Source organism: Porites lutea, chromosome 13, assembly GCF_958299795.1.
Source record: "Porites lutea chromosome 13, jaPorLute2.1, whole genome shotgun sequence".
NCBI classification, from domain to species: domain Eukaryota; kingdom Metazoa; phylum Cnidaria; class Anthozoa; order Scleractinia; family Poritidae; genus Porites; species Porites lutea.
Genome location: NC_133213.1, coordinates 8,054,742 through 8,074,016, shown reverse-complemented (window position 1 = coordinate 8,074,016; position 19,275 = coordinate 8,054,742). Strand labels below are relative to the sequence as shown.

The 19,275-nt window shown below is 39.1% G+C and overlaps 1 protein-coding gene across 1 annotated transcript in view; it reads left to right on the top strand.

The window, feature by feature from the left end:
* The window catches only part of LOC140922315 (uncharacterized), a 61,320-nt gene that overhangs the window by 12,844 nt on the left and 29,201 nt on the right, over nt 1-19,275 (top strand). The window contains exons 7-14 of the mRNA XM_073372309.1: nt 600-803; nt 1,049-1,150; nt 2,824-3,112; nt 7,974-8,171; nt 8,821-9,055; nt 10,665-10,821; nt 12,374-12,565; nt 15,077-15,294. Of these exons, the coding sequence (XP_073228410.1) occupies nt 600-803; nt 1,049-1,150; nt 2,824-3,112; nt 7,974-8,171; nt 8,821-9,055; nt 10,665-10,821; nt 12,374-12,565; nt 15,077-15,294 (1,595 nt within the window). The remainder of the gene's footprint in view (nt 1-599; nt 804-1,048; nt 1,151-2,823; nt 3,113-7,973; nt 8,172-8,820; nt 9,056-10,664; nt 10,822-12,373; nt 12,566-15,076; nt 15,295-19,275) is intronic.

Below are 19,275 nucleotides of genomic sequence, written 5' to 3'. Positions count from 1 at the left end.
TATTGTAACGTTATATTCTTTTCATTACATTTTTTTAGGACCTCCTTTCTTGACTATTGACGAAAATTGTGAATCCCGGTTCTTTTGTTGTTTCAATAATGGCGAGATCAGAGAGAATCAGGGACAGATTTTCACCAGAAGCCTTTACATTGTATGGGCTGAGACTCATATCGAAAAGAATAGAGATAAACGCAATCGATCAAATACATGAAAGTTTAAGTGTGGGTAACTGAATTAGGCTGCTGTGGAAAATTTTGAAAGTTGTGTAAAAAAGAAACACAACACCATCGTCTGTTGAAGAGCGACGAGCAAAGTCACAAAAGGCTACATCCCAAGTTGCAACCCATAAAATAATATGACTCGATCTGCTTGTAAATAAGTGTCTTGTTGTAAATGTGCATGTTCTATTCTCATGTATCGGCAAATTAGATTGTAATGAGTCGAAATTGCTTACCAGAAATGAAGATTTGTTTCTTTGTTTCGTAAACACGAAAACAACAAACTTTGAACCACTGCAAAAAATAATGAATACATAATTAGACAGAAATAGGGAAGCTGCTAAAGTTTAAGTTCTTATTATTTCTGTTAAATTATTACAGGGTTTTGGTTGTACGTATTCCTACTGCGGAAAGTACGAAAGCTGTACTGACTGCGTGACAGATCCATTTTGTGGGTGGTGTGACAGCTCAAGTTCATGCGTTGGGGGCTTTGCTGATGGACCTCCAAAATTAAACTGTCCTGACTGGTTTTACTATCACTGCTACACTGTGGGAAACGAGAATCCATGTTCCAGCAACATATTTGTGAGTTCATTAACTAAGTCAGGAAATATTGCTAAATCCGAGTTCATATTTTGCAAATACCGAAAATATTAATTACTTCTTATATATCAGTGGGTCATCATCTGTACGGGGGGAAAGGTGTTTTACGATAACTTTAAATGAATTTAAAGGACCAATAATTCTTTTTTAACAGAAAAAAATAGAATATTAGAACAGTCTACTTGACTCTAACTATTTTGATCATTTTTTTAATATACTTTTTACAGAGCGTGGACTGTACAAGAAAACAGTGCAACTTCCAAGATGGAAGAGCAACCAAAGAGTCCTGTCAAAAGTGTAAAGATCTGGAAAAATGCTACAAAACTGCTGTAAGAATTTCTTATAACCTGGCCAGGGTTTTGAGTTTACCAGGTCTACAATAGACTACTTTCGTCCTATTGGAATTCAGCGTGGCAGGCAAAGATGGTGCAAAACGTAAAATGGCGTAGCGTTGGTGCTCATCATTTTCTTTGTTTGCAGGCTCTAGATCTGACGTTTTCATGTCAAAGGTTTATAGCCTTTAAGGCGTCAACTGTCTTTAGGTTGCGTCTACCGCAGACATAATGCCAGCCTGACGCATGGTTTTGGAGCTGTGGCTTCATATCTCATTCACTGTCCTTAAGTCAATGTATGACGAGTCGTGTATGAGTTTAAATACGTGATTGAAATATAGGGTAATTAAAATAATGGATAAAACCTTTGACACTTAATTAGTCGAAACTTCCCAAAGCGAATATCCTCGGAGGACCCAGAAGCAGTTAGAAGGCACGGGGACATCTTTGTGGGCGACCGTTTACAACAAGAACGAAACCTTCAAATGCTTCTGGATTATAACCCATTTTCATCTGGGAATTTTGCCGAAAAGTCGAGCCGTTTTCTAGCCATTGCTTCTCTTTAAAGCGCTAAATCTCACCAAAAAGCCGTTTACAGTTCGTGCACTTCGCAGCCTTCTGTTCCAGATGAAAAATATCAGCTTCCGAAGATCAATCATGCGCTGAAATCCAATTTTGGGGGCTTAAAATTACCACAGCAGTCTTGACTTTGACTTTTCTCTTTTCCCTCCATCCCTTTATTTTCCCCCTTTTTTCCCTTGGCTTGATCTTTTTCTGTTGTTGGGCATTTACTACGCTTTATTTAGGTGGAAAATGGTTTTGGGAAAGCTTCTAGGATCGTAGGATCGTAGGATAAGATAGAAGGAGGTGCGGGTGGGTAGTGGAACAAGAAATTTCATTGGAATTCTCGGATCAACTTTGCATGTTTTTTTTGCTCTTAACTCCGGCCTCGTTGCCTGAATCGTGCTCATTCTGGTATGGTTCGAAAGACCTTTTCCCCCTTCAATAGTTAGATGACCGTTAAAACTGTCAAAGTCAAAAGCGATACAAGGGACGTGTATCCGCATAAGCGTTTACAGGGCCGTTCAGGGGCGAATGGGTTAACTCATTGGGTTAGAATAGCTGCCTAGGGACTCTTCTGTTCTCGTTGTGAACTTTCGCCCATGAAAATGCCGTCGTCCCGGGTACCTACTCCCGTGCTTCCGAGGGTGAAAGCAAAGATGCTCGCTCGCAAACTGAAAGAAACGTCCGTTGCTGTGTGAAACACCTCCTTGCAGTAGTTGCACTGATAGGGTAGAGGGTAGAGGGTAGCTGCTTTTCTTGCCTGTACTGAGCGCAAACACTAGAACTTTCACAATCACAACAAATTACAGGTATTTCGTCTTGTCATCACTTATATCCGCCAAGCCAACTAGATATCAATACCCAGGAATCCACTGTACTGCCGAGGTCGTCATTAAAAATTCCAAAATGTTTGCTATCCCCAAGTTATGACTAATGATCTGGGTCCGCTGTTTTATAACGCTTGGCGAAAACCTTGGTCGTAATAGGCCCTCTTCTGTGATAGGTTTTCTATCGTATAAGAACCGTACAGTGGCACACCAAGCACTGGCCTGAATAACGGAAAGAATAGTCTAAACAACACTAACACTTACCATCAAAATATACAGGGCGAAGGTCGATGCAGGGCATGGAATGAGACTCACTGTCCAGGTGGACAAGTTCAAGTGGACTACACGGATTCCCAGAGAGTTAACAATGTGCAGCTTGCTAAGAATGTTAAGATTGTGGAACCAAATTCAACGATTATTTATGCCTGTCCAGTGGTCTTGGAAGGAGCAGAGAGGATTTCGCCTGTGTTTGTCACCTCAAAAGTCTTGAATGTTGGAGAGGGGAACATATTGTGCAGTCCTCAAGCGGGTGGGATTATGCACAAAATAGTCACAGAATACACGGATGGTATGCATTATCTTTCATTATTATCAGTCATTACTGGAGTGGGGCAGGTCATTATCTTGATCTGCCTCCAATAACATAAATCTAATATAAATCTGTTAAAATATAAAACCTGTAGCTACAGTCAAACCTTGTCGGAAACGGTGCAAAGGTTTTCAATGTTCCTCGTTATTGATAAGCCAACTAGAGTTTATGGCAATAACTCAGCAACTTTAATTGACAATACATTTATAAATAATGCTGATAATAATGTAGCTAGTGGCAATATCTTCTACGACACAAAAGATCATTTCTCCCAAAAATACATAATGACATCACACTGTAGATTACTCTTCCCAAAATAAGAAATCTAAGGCCTAGGCCAAAAGTCGAACTTTTTGTAAGACGAACCAAACTGTAATTTGGGTCGACCTAAATTAAGTTAAGATCGTTTGTTGGGTCAGACGTTGAACTTAGGACGCGTTCAGCCAATCAAATGAATCAGACCAAAAAGTAATTTTAATAAATGTTCTCCTGAACGAGGCTGAAAATATCTTACAAATTTTGAATTTATTAGTCAAAATCGTCGCATAGTTAAGTACGTGTTGGGAGATCCAAACTCATTCAGACGAACTTAACTGAGCCACGAGACGTCGAACTTTTCATGAACTCAACTCGCTAAGTTTTGTTCGTCTTACGAAAAGTTCGACTCTAGGCCTAAGATCCGTGACTAACCTAGCTTAAATGCATAGGATTTCATTGACGATTTGCAGACTATTAACTGGAATAATTTTTGCATCCATACTGATGTCAATCAATCTTTTTCTAGATCTTACAAATGCGTCAACGAGACGATTAACATTAAACGCCCCCTTAAGAAGTATATCTAATCGTTATCAAAAATTCCTTGCTAAACAATGGCTGACCGCTGGTGTAAGAAAATCAATTACAGCAAGGAATAACTTCTTCTATACCTCAGACTGGGATAAAGATAAATTTCACTGCTCTCAACCTAAAACAGGACACGTGAAAAACCTATGTATGCCAGACTTTGTGAGAAAAAAAAGCATCATAAAATACCCTCTACAATCTGCAATATGGCTTTCGCAGTAAGCACAGTACTCAGCATGCAATACTTGACATTGTAAACACTTACTCCAAAATATGGACGATCGAAAATTTTCGTGCGATGCTTTCATCGATCTAAAGAAGGCTTTTGACACTGTTAACCATGAGATTCCATTAGCTAAATTTAAAAATTACGGTATTAAGGGAGTAACCAACTCCTGGTTCAGATTATGCCTAAGTGACCGGAAACAAAATATAACGGCATGTCTGAGGCTGACGACCTTGTGAGACGTGCAGCAAAGCTCATTTCTTGGACCTCTCATACTTCTACTTTACATCAATGATACTTACAAGTCCCCTTCGCTAATTGCCTGTTATCTATTTGTTGGCAATATAACTATAATATTTGCAAATAATAATCTGGCGAAACTCCAATCACTTGTTAATCATGAGCTTGCCAACGTCAACGAATGGTAAAGGGTCAGTAAATTAACTCCGAACATCAAAAAAAAAAGGAAAAGAAAAGAAAATGCCCTACATACCTAGGATTAGAATGCTTGATTCCGCGACTTACGCCTACGTAAACCTTGAAATGAAAGATCACGTTAAATAATAAAAATAATAATAATAATAATAATAATAATAATAATAATAATAATAATAATAATAATGGTTTATTAACAGATCCACTGGGTGGCTCTTCCCTGTTGAAGTACATCAATTAGAAATAAAAATTGAATTTACAAATTATGCAATATACAGTTAAAAGTAGATGCAGGATTAACAGAATCGAAATTACAGTAAAAACTAACTAATCACTCTGTACTCTGTTACAAGAAAAATTCCTTCAAAGTCTTAAAAAGTTCTGTAATCTTCACAGTTACTAATAGTTTCAGGTAGACTGTTAAATAGCCTCGACGCATTATCTTGGAAAGTGCCGTTTTCGGTCAGGAACAGTAATCTAATCGAATTGCTTAAGCACAGTTCCTTGCGGCATTTCTCTTTTAAAATTTTAAGATAATCTGATGGCCAAGTCTCAGTGTTATGCAAAGCTTTAAAGCATGATTTCAGGAGGTTCAAATCTCTTCTCTCATTGATTGGAAGCCATCCGATTTTAAGTACATCCCGAAAGTTCTTAACATAGTGACCGAGTACAAAACTTGCGGCAGCAAATTGAACTCGTTGCAAACGGCGAAGTAAGAATTGTGGTAGAAGGTAAAAAACCAGATCGGCATAATCTGGTTTTGACAAAAATAAATGTTTGTGCTAGTTGCTTTATAAGCTCATATTTGGCGAGATATTTCAGTTTTCTTAGTATTAATAGAATGGCGTAGCATCCAGATACCGTGTGCTTGATGTGATCGTCCCACTTAAGATGTTTATTGATGTGAACTCCAAGCATTTTGCAAGATTTAGTACGTTCTAGTTTATAGATGTCTTCAACACCTGCATCAAGAACTTGTACTTTCCTTCTTCTTGGAAGCTCGTGCGCATCTGCGCGATTCCTAAAAGGAACCAAATCAAATTCGAGAAAGACTTACGACCTATATCTATAGTACCAGTGCTTTCAAAGGTTTATGAACGACTGATTTTCCGTCCGTTGTCTGATTTTATTGTTAAGAACAATGTTCTCAACATTAACTTTTCTGCCTATCGGAAGGGACAATCGACCACTACTGTACTTCAAGCTATACGAGACAACATAGTAAAAGCCATGAAACGTTCGGAGGTAACTATGATGATCTTAGCCGACTTCTCCAAACCCTTCGATACGTTCTGTTTGAGATATCTTATCACCAAGATGAGTAAACTACAGTAGGTTTCTCTAGGGACTTCCTGATATGGACACTCAATTATTTTATGCATCGTAAACAATTCGTACAGATCGATGACACGTGCTCAGAGGTTAAAAACGTGAATTTTGGGGTTCCACAAGGCTCCATCTTGGGCCCTGTGCTATTCAATATCTATGTTGCTGATCTTCAGGAGAACGTAAATGTCCAATGCTTCCAGTATGCGAACCACACAACAATCTACAATCACGCCAAAATATCTGACATAAATAACTGTAGAAACACTATCTACCAATCAATTAATAAACTACGTGTCTGGTCTAGGGAGAGTACTCTCGCCTTTAACAACGACAAAACCAAGGTTATGATCCTATCCACCCAGCAAATGTCCAGAGTAGATCACCTTGAGTAAGTGGAGACCCCAGATAATCTGCAATCATTTATATCATGTTTGCAGGGATTTTATCAGGACCAGTTGAACAGTCTGATCGAATGTTGCGTAAGTCATGGATGACCTTTCTGAGAGTAACGGTCCTGATTTGAAACCCGTTATCAAAGTTTGCAGGGACTGATTGAATCAAGTTTTTAATTGAGGCGTAATCATCAACATGGTGGGCGTTGATGGGAATGGAGCGTTCGGCCGTGGATGCAAAGAAATTGTTTAGCTAGTCCGGTTGCATAGTTATTCGCTGCGGGCTCGGATGTAGGATACGGTGAATTACCTTCCACACTTTTGGTTTCTTAGATAACAACATTCTTTCCATGAAGTTTCTCTTGGTCGACTTAATTAATTCTTTAAGGCGATTACGGGCCGCACGGAACTTTTCCCAAGTTTCTTTGTTGTTGTTACTCGCTCTTGCTGCAGATCGTAGGCGGTCTCTTTGTTCCTTGAAGTCTGCAATGGCTGGATCTTTGTTGTCGGTGCAGTTGGTCGAGTGACCTTCGTTAATTTTAATGGTGCATGCCTATCGATACATCCCTTGATCAATGAATTTAATATCTCGAGCTTTTCGTCCGGATCGGAGACTCCAAAAGAGGCTGCAAATGGTAGTGTTTTAAAGTCTTGAATAAAAGAAGATTCATAAAAGTTCTTCAAATTTCTGATGAATTTGTGCCTTGTTTGGAATCTAGTAACTTAACGGCGGTATGATCGCTGACTAAATGAAGGACATCAGTGTGCGAAATACGTTTAATATCTTAAATATCTTGGTGTGATGTAATGATTGATTCAACTCTTTCATACGCCACTTGCACATCTCCCATAGTGCACCTTATTCCCCCCACCACAAAAACGTTTGCGTTAAACTTTGTTTTTCATTTCTCCTGGGTATTGCAGCCGTCCCAAGACAATTTGAAAACAGCGCTTATGCAAAATTTTTGGGGGCAAATAAGGTGCATTATGGGAGATGTGCAAGTGGCGTATTTAAATATCACACGGAGTCTATTAGTCTCTTAGTTATCGCTAAGATTCGACACTGCCCCGCGTTGTGTTTTACTTTCAGTATACAATTCATAACTCGTTCCTTTTTTAACTTATTGCATCAGCGACTGAAGAAATTGTGCCAAGACGTTTCGAACAAAGATTCATCTTAATTCCACAAAAAAGGGGCCTTAAGTCTAATGATTACTTTTCACAAGTCTAAGGAAATCATCTTACGCTTTGTTAAATAGAATTGGCTTTCTTTACCCAGCCTTTTTTTTTTCAGAGATTGTAGCCATCTATTGTATGATATCAATAGAGAGAAAGTACCAGCTGGCATATTCAATCAATTTACTAAAACAAGTTTGATCCATTACCATAGAGAAGGATCTATATATCTCTTACTATTCTCTTTATGTAACGTTCTCAAAGACCCATAAAATGTCTGCCTCTTTCAAGAGAATCAGTCCTCAAATTTGAAACTCAGTATTCCTTATTCAATTAAAACGCTCAAGCGATAAATTGAATTATTTTTTGTTAAGCTAGTAAAAATAATTAAGGTTTATATTCTTTGTAAATTGACGTTTTTCATATCTTGAAAAAGGCCCTTTCAAGATAATGCTGGGTGCCCCTGCAGGATTAGATGACGTAATTGATTATGCAGACTTCAAGAAAGAGACATTCGTAGAGCCTCTAGATGACCAAGCAACCCTGGAAGACTCGCCGGACGAACAGGAAATGCAGTATCTACTTTCCGGCAACATTACAGTTAATGGCAGCCGCATTACAATCCTGCAAGATGGTAAGAAAAGCTATTGCCTCTCTCTTTTCTCAAATGAACCTTGTTTGTTCCTTTCGGCAGGCTCACTGTTATTTGATGAAGTAATTTACTCAATTTTCACTTTATTATTAAAGTTTTTGCTTGAAAAAAATCCGATCATGTTCCTTTTTTATTGTAAATATTAGTCTTTCTGCTTTTTTACTATGTACTACTTTTTTATTCATTATTTTTTTATTCATTTTTATTCATTATCGAATTTGTGAAATTTAATTAAGACCCCCCCTCGACTTACTTGAGAAATCTAATGTAGAGCCCCCCCTCCTTTCCATTATTTTAACTTAAGGCCCCCCCCTCTGGTTTTAGGGCCCCCCCCTCCTGATAATTATTGCACAGTCCCTTATTCTTGAAAAGATTTATTGCTGCACATATAGGTTTAAATCAGCTGTTTTTTTACACTCAGCTGATCTATTTTTTGCATTATAATAAAGCATTTCTTCTTTTTTTTATCTTATCATTATTATTATTATTATTATTATTATTATTATTATTATTATTATTATTATTATTATTATTATCCATCCCTAAACTGCCCCTTTGCTTTGTTGTTTAGTCATTTAATCGATTTGTCAACCGATCTTTAACTTCCTTTTTGTTTTTAATTCGGTTGTAGTAGTATACAAATGTCTTGGACACATCTACGACGTTGGTAGAGTTTCTGTATACTCTTACTACTTGGTGATTGAAAATAACAAAACGATACCCAGGACGGGCGATATCGTGGTATCAAATTCAAGTGATGGATTTATTGAGACTGTTGTTGCCACTCATAACACCAGTGCTGACGCACTTTATTTAGAGACAAAACTCCAGCGGTGCCACGAGAATTCACAATGGAATAGTACTGGGTATGAATTAGTTTGCTTTACTTCTTTTCAATGTAAGTATTTAAGATAATTCTGTTTCTATCAGTTTTAAACGGTGGGTGATCTCGTGTAAGTTACTTTCAAAATACCAAAATCACGTTAAAGGCTAAACTTGCCACAAATGCTGAAGTCAACAAATCGACAACAAATTTGCATGGTCTATACTCTTATCGACCATAAAAATGACCTCAAAATGTTCAAAACTCAAGTGGAACCACGAGCCCTAGGCGAGTGGTTTCACTGCCAAGTTTGAACATTTTGTCGTCATTTCTATGGTCGATAAGAGTATAAACATGGAAATTTGTTGTTGATTTGTTTGTTTGTCTGTTTGTTTTTCGAATAAAAGTGAGAGTTTTTTATGTCCATTTTCTTTGAATTCCGGGGAAATCGCGCGTACGAGACGAGAAAGAGAAAAAACAACTGCGCCACCATCACGTCATTTCCACATGACCTGTACTCTTATCGACCACAGCGCTCGACCAATCAACGCGCCAGAAATCTCTGTGTTATGGTAAACTATCATTTTCAAGATTATTCTTATTAAGATCACATTACCGGGCAGGCTCTTTTTGGTCTGACAGCGCACCACTTTTTACTGAAAAGTCCTACTCTTGATAGAGACTAAATTTTGGTTGTTTTACTTAACAACACAGTATTTTGTCAGACCGAACTTATAATTGGAAGTTTGGAGAGCTGGCACTAACAGGCCTACGAGCCCTTATAGACTGCAAAACCTTGAACTATTGTGAGCAATTTTACTGACATATTCGCAGCCTTTCATTGCAGCAGGAGCTACAGCGATGTAGAAGGTGGTGGGAAAAGGAATAGACACCACTAATTAGAACCTGACCTTTTCAACACTTAATCATTTCCCTTAAACAATAATTTATTTTGTCGAATCTATCACAACAGAACTGCTTATAATTAACCGTCGACACATTTAAAGGGAGGAAGTCAACTACAAGATAGATCCGGCATACTTTGATCGACTTAGTTTCTGCAACCAAACCATCTTTAGGGTGCCTGTTGTTGATAAGTTGACGATCATTGTCCTTTATCTAAATGGTCTTTATTTATTTGTTTACTTTTTCGGAGGCAGCCAAATGGTCAGCACCCTGGACTGGCAAAAGTCCCTGGGTCAAATCCCGCTTGGACCACTAACTGGAGTAGCTGACTCGCAATCCCGGGTTTAACTTATCGTGCCAGACTAGCTTGCGAGCAAGCTCTCCGTGGCGCTCTGGCAGCGGGACGGAAAGAGGAAGGAGAGCTTGCAATACTACGTCTCTGGAATTTGAATATCTGCATCGAAAAAGTCGATGCGAAATGCTGATTGGCGGAGAAGACATTATTAATGACGTCATTACCCTCGGCACGTGGCTCTCCTTCCTTTTCCAGCCCCGCCGCCAGAGCACCCTGGAGAACTGGCTCGCAGGCTAGGCCAGACTTGTAAATGCCGATAGATTTTTTGCAGAGACTAGAATAAGAAAATTGGTTACGTTTAACCTTGTTGTTGTATATATTTTTTTAAATATTGTCAGTTAATTTTTTGGCCTTGAAGCATTTCTGGTTTTATATTTCTCTGACCAACTAGATTAAGAGAAAGCAAGCGAGTTCTTACCAAGTCGGCATATTGTAATGGCGGAAACAACAACTTAGGACTAATAGTAACACCGATAGACGCTGCTGCCCAACGGTTTGCTGTAAATGATTCAATAGTAGGAAGACCAAGCAATGGCTTCATAGCTAAGGTATTCCCTTGCATATGTCTTGACCTTTTCATTTATTTGTTTCTTATTTATTATTTTTCCCTGTGGTTTATACCAATTTAAACAGAATGTTTAAGCTCAGTGATTATAACGTCTGACGTTTGCTCTAGGCGTTCTAGGCGATAGCTGTGGGCGACTTGGGCGAAAATAGGTTCTCTTCTTTGCGCCGTCCCCGTTATCTAAAAGCCTAGAACAAGAATGAACTCTTTTTCTGCCTCTTGTTAGGTATTTACGTAATCTTTTGAACTTTGATTGCTAACATATCCTCTAAACTCGAAATGAGGTTCTTTGGTGGAATTTGCATTGAAAGTACAGGATATATCCGAAGAGGCACCGTACCGGATGGTTTGTGTTTACGTCTTTAGGTGCCCGTGAAACGCCCTAAGTCCGTGGAAGCATTGTAATAGGCACACACAAAAAGCGTTTTTATACTCATGTCATCGATGAACTTTCTGACGTTCATAAGTAATGGTCCAGGACAGGTTAGTCCTGTCCCCCCCGCCCACGAACGCCCCCCTCCCCTCCCCTTCTAAAATATGTAGCGGAGCAAACTCAGAGCAGATCGTGGACTCGGAAAATAATAGACGAATGAAACGATTATCCAGCAAGTTTTAGCGTTTCTCGACCTTTAGGAACTTGTAGGCAATATTTGCTCCTTCCAACAGTTATTTTACAGAAAAAAAGTCTTCGGGTGCCCCTGAACTAAACGTTGCATTGCGTTAATTTCCAAACCATTGAACTTTCCAGCGTGTGCAAACAATAGTCATATATTACAACGTCGGGGCCTAAAGATTGCCACTAGACTTTCGAGAAATGAGCCTTTATAGGCTCCTTATTTCAGAATGCTTTACGTCTTACTGTTCGGTGCGACTCTATGAATGAACTTTAAAAATGACTGAGGAAGCTATATTAAACCTCAGACGTACAAAGGTTTTTGAAAGTATTTTTCCTAGAGGATAAAACATTAGCACCAGAGGTTTACAATGGCTGTTCGTTTATCCCTCTCGCACATTTTAAGACAAGTTTAGTGATGGTAAGTTTCTATGGTTGCGAGATATGACGTCATAAGTAGTAGGTGGTCAAGCCATTTTTGATTCAAAATTCACGCGTTTTCAACTTCTTTCAACAATTAAGGTAAGGCTTGTTAATGACATGATGTAAAGTGCTTATTTATGTGTTATTTTACATGTCAAGCACAAAAAAACTGCCATGTATCGCGGTTTTCACCTGACTTCTAATTCTTGGTAAAGTCCAAGGTGGCGGTCAAGATGGCGACCATTGTTGGCGAGGTCACAGGCCTCCAACAGCGCCAACACCCATAAAATATACCCCATCTTGTTGACAAGATTAAAGACTATTTAAGGAAAGCAAAATCGTTTCGAAATACAGCCTCATCTCAAAAACTCTGGGGATGGGGTTCCATCAACCCTCTTTCCCCCCCCCCCCCCCTTCCCCATTGTACCAGGGTGGGGGTAAAACTTTGAGTGTACGTCCAAGGGCTAATTGGAATATGTATCTTTATTCATCCTTGCAGGTTATAAAGGTAACCCCGAGTGGAAACCTTTTCCTGGTGGAAGTTATTTCTGCTAATTTTAATGAAAACGGAACAATCAGCACGGTTGTGGAGGAAGAAAAACTACAAAATTTCCACAGGCGGAAAAGGCGTTCAACGGATAATAACCAGAAGTCGTTGGAAGTTTTCAACACTGGCCAAATAAAGCACACGGTAAAAAAATCCGAGCTATTTATATTGTATACATTTTTTAACCAAGGCTAGAGTCAGACCTTCTGTTAAATGCTTAAAACAATAAACAACACGCATTCGGATTTACATGGTTGAAGGGACAAAACGATATCGATAGCCAAAATTTGTTGGACGGATGCACGGATGATTTCCTTAGATCCATGCACTGAGCTCCACGTTCGCCCTTCTGCTATAAAATGTAGTAAAGATGATTTTTTGTGTGTGTGCGAGTCATTTTCCTGTTAACCTACAAATTAACCTAAAATGGCATTTTAAAAAAAGAAAAAAAGAAACTTTAGAGGAAGGGGGGAGGGGGGGTGCGAGGTCAAGTGTTTGTTTTTTCTTTCTTGTCTTTTCTAGTTGATCGTAGTAGTGTTTTTACGCTAGGTCATCACAGCTCTGAAAAGTGCATCAAAGAAAGCTTTTGTCGGCATTACACTTGGTATATTCCCATTAAGGTGACTCGACCCAGTTTTTTGAGAGGGGTACCATCCTACTTTGAAGCTCTCTGGTATCCCCACCTTTACTTATATCGTAAGTTTAACACATAGAATGGATAACATATAGATCAATCTACGATATAACATAAAATTTTTGGCGATCGGAGTAAATGTCACGTGGTTATAACGCCACGCCCCTTTGAAGTCTGAGTCGAAAATCTGCTGTTGCCGGCATTTTTTCCTGAAAATCTCTCGGCGACACATAGTGCGCATTAGTGCCTTGCGCTGAACAGAGTTTCACCAAAATCGCAAAGACCCAATTCGAGAAATTCAGCGGTTTCCAAATTTAGGTCATAATTTACGCGAAAATGATAAACAAACTTTACACGATTATGTCTAATAAATTATGAGATTCATCCCTTTATTTTGGGCATCGTTATAACAGATGGGTCCTTGCAAGTCAGCAAAACGCTTTAGGGCCTTGTAAATGTGCGCGATTTCGAGCAACGCAAACATATAGAAATTATAGTTTTCGCTATTTGTTGACGTTTGTCAGCGTTTAAGAGTCCTTCTCACGAAAAAAGCATTTTCTTAAAAATTCGTAGTTTTTTTTCCTTCAAATTTTTTCAGGGCCACAATCGATTAACTAACTACCCGGACTCTGAATTTCATGGTCATTGAAAAACTGTGACATTATCTTCTATAAACCCAAACTTGAGTAAACATTGAAGGTTTTGGCGTTTTGGCTGAGTTTGTGCTTTGGGAGTTGTCTATTGTTTCTAGTCTGTCATTATACAGCATTCTTGTTCAGCACGCGTGCAATGACCACGCTTGGCTGACTTCCGAATGCTCACCGAGAGATATGATAATTTTGGTACAGTGAGACAGGCCATCGCGTGATACATAGAGGTTTACACGCGTGCTGGACAAGAATGCTGTATAATGACAGACTAGAAACAATAGACAACTCCCAAAGCACAAACTCAGCCAAAACGCTAAAAATCTTCAATGTTTACTCAAGTTTGGGCTTATAGAAGACAATGTCACAGTTTTTCAATGACCATGAAATTCAGAGTCCGGGTAGTTAGTTAATTAATTGTGGCCCTGAAAAAAATTTAAGGAAAAAAAACTACGAATTTTTAAGAAAATGCTTTTTTCGTGAGAAGGACTCTTAAACGCTGACAAACGTCAACAAATAGCGAAAACTATAATTTCTATATGTTTGCGTTGCTCAAAATCGCGCACATTTACAAGGCCCTAAAGCGTTTTGCTGACTTGCAAGGACCCATCTGTTATAACGATCCCCAAAATAAAGGGATAAGTCTCATAGTTTATTAAATATAATCGTGTAAAGTTTGTTTATCATTTTCGCGTAAATTATGACCTAAATTTGGAAACCGCTGAATTTCTCGAATTAGGTCTTTACGATTTTGGTGAAACTCTGTTCAGCGCAAGGCACTAATGCGCACTATGTGTAGCCGAGAGATTTTCAGGAAAAAATGCCGGCAACAGCAGATTTTCGACTCAGACCTCAAAGGGGCTTGGCGTTATAACCACGTGACATTTACTCCGATCGCCAAAAATTTTATGTTATATTGTAGATTGATCGATATGTTATCCATTCTATGTGTTAGACTTACGATAAAAGTAAAGGTGGGGATACCAGAGAGCTTCAAAGTAGGGTGGTATCCCCCCCAAAAAACTGGGTCGAGTCACCTTAATCATAATTTGTAATTTCACTTTATTCCTCAATTTTAATGGTGTTACAAGAAAACAAAGGGAATAAGATTGATATCAAAATTGAAATTTTAATTATAATGACATAACAAATAAGCAATGTTTAATTATAATATGTTTTTTGAAAGAAGCTTTATTGTTTTCACGAGACATTTAAAAATTCGATGTATGTAAAATAATGGCGGGAAATTCGAAAATTAAAGCACCATAATATCGCAACTAATCTATCATTTTATAACTAGAAGGAAGAAATAGCTCAGATTCATTACAACTTAATTTTACTTAGTATAGCTCTTCAATGGTTCCTTTCGAACAGATTGTATCCAGTGCAGAAGCAACAGTTGAAGCACGTCTGAGTGCATCCCTTACGCTGACCGCATTTGTGGATATTCAAAAGAGATTTTGGGGAACACTCGAAGAGGCCGCCATTGGCTTAACGTTAGAGGGGAATATGGATTCTAATCTGGAAATCAAAATCAATAAAAAACTGAGGTTTGATGTGTTTTCTTTAAGTTTTACTTCCATTTGGTTACCGTATTTATTTGATTTAACGCCGCCCTCGATCAAAAGCCGTACCTAATCGAAAGAATGTGGCGTCTATTAAAAACACTTGGTACAACTTGGTAATCTACACTATCCAGACATATACGATTCTATCACAGCAAATTAAGAGAGACAATGGAACCTTCAAATTACAAAATATTTACACACCTTTTACTGTAACTGTTGTCAGTGATTTAACAAAAGTGATTTCAAAATAAACGCCGCCCTCGAATAAACGCCGCATCGGAAACGCTGAGAATTTAATTAACACCGCTGCTTTTAATCGAATAAATACTGTGTTAACAATTTGCTCTCCAAAAAGTCAAGATTCAGGGAGGAATGAAGAGATATCACCAAATGCAAATTGCAAATTTATGACCTTTTCTACACTAACGCAATCTTATTGCTTCGCTTGTTCATTGGCTACTGAAAAAAAGTAATGGAGTTTCATTGGCTAGAAAATTGACAGGTTTGAGTCACGCCACTGCCTTGTATAAATTAAGAAGTCACTTGTTTTCCAAAGTTCGAGCGAGATTGCAGTCAGGATTGCTAACAGCATATTCGAGCAGAAATTGTGTGCCTGTTGCTGTTCAGGTCAAGGAAAGCGTAAAAATTATCTCTTGGTCCTCCACTTCCTGAATGCCATCTAGCTGTCTGAACTGTGCACTCAAATCGAAGGTGGGCGTTATACGTATGTTGTTTTTATTTCAACTTCGGCTTAAAAAGTTTCAAAGATATTATTCAAAGCGCTTTTTTTGCAATCGGAAAAAGGATAAGAAAAGCACTTTACGTCAAAGAACGCTACTGTAATTAATGTATTCATTCTGAATAAACTTGACTTACAGAGTGGCTTGCACATACCATTTTACCTTTCAAAGTTTGTATCTAAGCTTATTGCTCAATCAATTCCTAACACTCTTTGTTTGAGCTAACATTCTCGACATCTAATTGCCGTTGTTGTTGTTGTTTTGTTTTTTACTGAGCATTGTCTATTTAGTGCTTATATTTTGCAACTAGCATTTATTTTTGGACTTGATAATGATGTTAGTTGTTAGACGAAACGTCTTCGTCTTTTTAACTGTTTTTTTTTTAACTTTTTGATATGAGGAACATTTTAGCGTAATATTCTTCATACAGATGTTTAACGCTTATCTGTCTTCCTATTGATGAAACAAATACCCAAATCAGCGCGCAAGAAATTTTTAATGCACTTTGGAGTACAAGCACCAAACTTGGCACAGATGTTCGTTTGGACATTCCGAACAGTTTCAGAAGGGGTGCCAAAAATCGGACCTTCAGGGTGAGGGGGAGGGAAGGGGTAATTTTTTCAAAGTAACATATGTCACTAAGCTATTGGAAACAGGTTTATATCGCTTAGTAAAGGAAGTGAACGAGATATTTATGGTGTTTTATGAGGATAAAGGGGTGGTATCAGCGCCAAAAATGCCGGTAGGGGGTGGGAGAGGGGCAGATATACTTATTCTTAAATAAATCATTGTAAAACTATTTACACAATGTCCACTTAAATAAAATACACCTACTCAAAGGTAGTGATTTAATAAACGTAACTTACCGCACACGCTTAGAAAATAGTCAAGATCTGACCGTATTGATCTCTAACCTAAATCCGCCTTTAGACTAAGCGATAAATTCCTAAACGTTGAAATTCTGACAAGCGTCAGTGGAGTTGCAAATCTTCGTGCACAGAAGGTTTGCCTTTAATCATTTGCAACGACAGCTTGTACATTCAGTCTTAAACCTACTCTTCAGTTTCGTTTTAGACGCCTCCGGTAATCTTGTCCAAACCGGTTGCCAGGGGCTATTTCTCATCTTCTAGCCAAACCCGTCCGGAGGAGGAATTTTCTGCTGGTTCTCTGAGGTCATCTAGACGCTCGCTTGGTACGCTGCTCTATTAAAGTGATGTAGAAGGGCCTCTTAGAAAGTAAAATGAGGGCCAAACAAGACGAATTAGACTGGTAAAGCTGTGTAGAAACCGGGTCGTAAAGGAATTCATAGTCTACGTGGAACCTACACACCTACGTTGGTGGAACACTTTGCAGTGGTCGCCCTTTCTGGGTGAAGAGGTGTCTTCTTGTGGCGTTAACCTTGCTTACAGAACTGTCGTTGTCGTAAAGGACAGGAACAAATCGCTCCATGACAGAGAATGCCGTAGATTTGTCATTTAACGGAGTGAACTTGCCGTCCAGAACGCACAGAAAAGCTTCCGTAACTTCCACGCAGACTTTTTTCCTTTTTCCTGGAAGGACGATGTGGCATCGCAGCTGGTGATAGCATGGAATAGCGGAAGCGCTTTCGCTTTTCTAGACGCCAATGCTTCGCAGATGGTGTCGATTGATATATACTGGAATGTTTTCCCATGCCAAAGGAGATCCAGACACCCACATCAAGCCGGATTAAACACAGGTTACTGTACTCCGCAATGACAATGACCACTACTTCATCTGTATCTACCGTTTTGATCCGCACTTACTTTGAAACGTGCTCCACAGCATCATATCCCTGATATGTACAAATATTCGCATGTCTGCCTCCTCTTGGTTACAAACTTGCATATTTCGGGAAGAGTTAGATGAAATGACAACCTCACTTAAAATTAAGAGCGCGTATTTCGTCAAATTCGTGTGATGTGGTGTAAAACCGTCGTTACTAGTCCTTACCTGATATGATTACTACATGCTTGTAGGCAGGGAAGGAGTATCTGCTAACCTGAAGAGTGAGGAACTGGAACAACTCTTTCTTGTTTCCTGCATCGCCCAGAAATGCAGCTAACTCAAAGACCTTGACATCATATGATTCTGGTGGAAAATTCTGTGTTATCCTTTTAGTCAAGCATTCAATCAGGTCAGACTTGGTAGAACGTAAATTGAGAAGCCCGGACAACGACGGCGGTGTAAAGACGACTGAATAAGAAGCAGTCGCTAATTTTGCGGCTGTAAGCGTCTGTGCCGCTTTGCATACCTGTTTGGCTGTTGCCGTTTAAACAGTGCCAATGACTTGGAATTTCTATGGATAGCCGCAGTTCTATTATCGATGAAAGGTGTCACGTATTTCTTGTTCTGCTTAGCTCCGATTTCCTCGATAGTTCGCCCAGTACGCATAACGGATCGGATTCATTAGCACTATTTCACGTATCTAAGGTAATCAATACAGAATTATCTTGTAAGAAAGGACTCCCAAAATCGGCGATGATTTTAGCAATATCCCTGACGTTATTCTGGAAGGAATTCTGTTTGGACTAATCTTGGTTATAGTGCTTTCCTTGCTCCTTTCGATAGTGGATCACGGAACAGATGTCATCTTCAAAATTCATTAAGCAGCGCCCCACTTTGGCCCAGCTATCATCAAACGCCTTAGCGCCTTTAGGTTTTCGGTAACACCAATAATTCCCTTGATCCTTTTAGGATGCCTTTCTTCTGCTCGTACGCTTGGTCTATCGGCTGGGAAATCTCTTTGATGATTTCGAAATGATATTTTGTAAATACATTTATTCAGGTTTATTTAAAAGTGTGTCTTCCCCGCCTCCTCCCTACCACCGGCCCGGTTTGGGTCGCGCCCATACCCTGTCCCGTCATAAAATACCATAATCCAGGCATCTATTCATAGGGATAATAGGCTCCTACATAAACGTTACCAGTATCTTGTTAAAATGTACTTCCCTACCTTCACTAAACAAGATAAACTTGTTTCCGGATGTTTTATTTTCCTTTTATAGAGCATGGTGAGAGACTGTGGTACTTCGACAAAACCACTCCGCCCCTCCCAGCTGAACGCCCGATTTCTTGGCACCCCTTCTGAATCCGGCCGGAATGATCAAAAAAACGTCTGTGCCAGGTTTGGTGCTTGTACTCAAAAGTGCACAAAACGGCCCTTGTTTGTCGCGAAGCCACGCTACTAAATCCGGTATTTTCAGACATGACAAGAAGGCTTTGGCGCCCAACGATAACAAAGCTT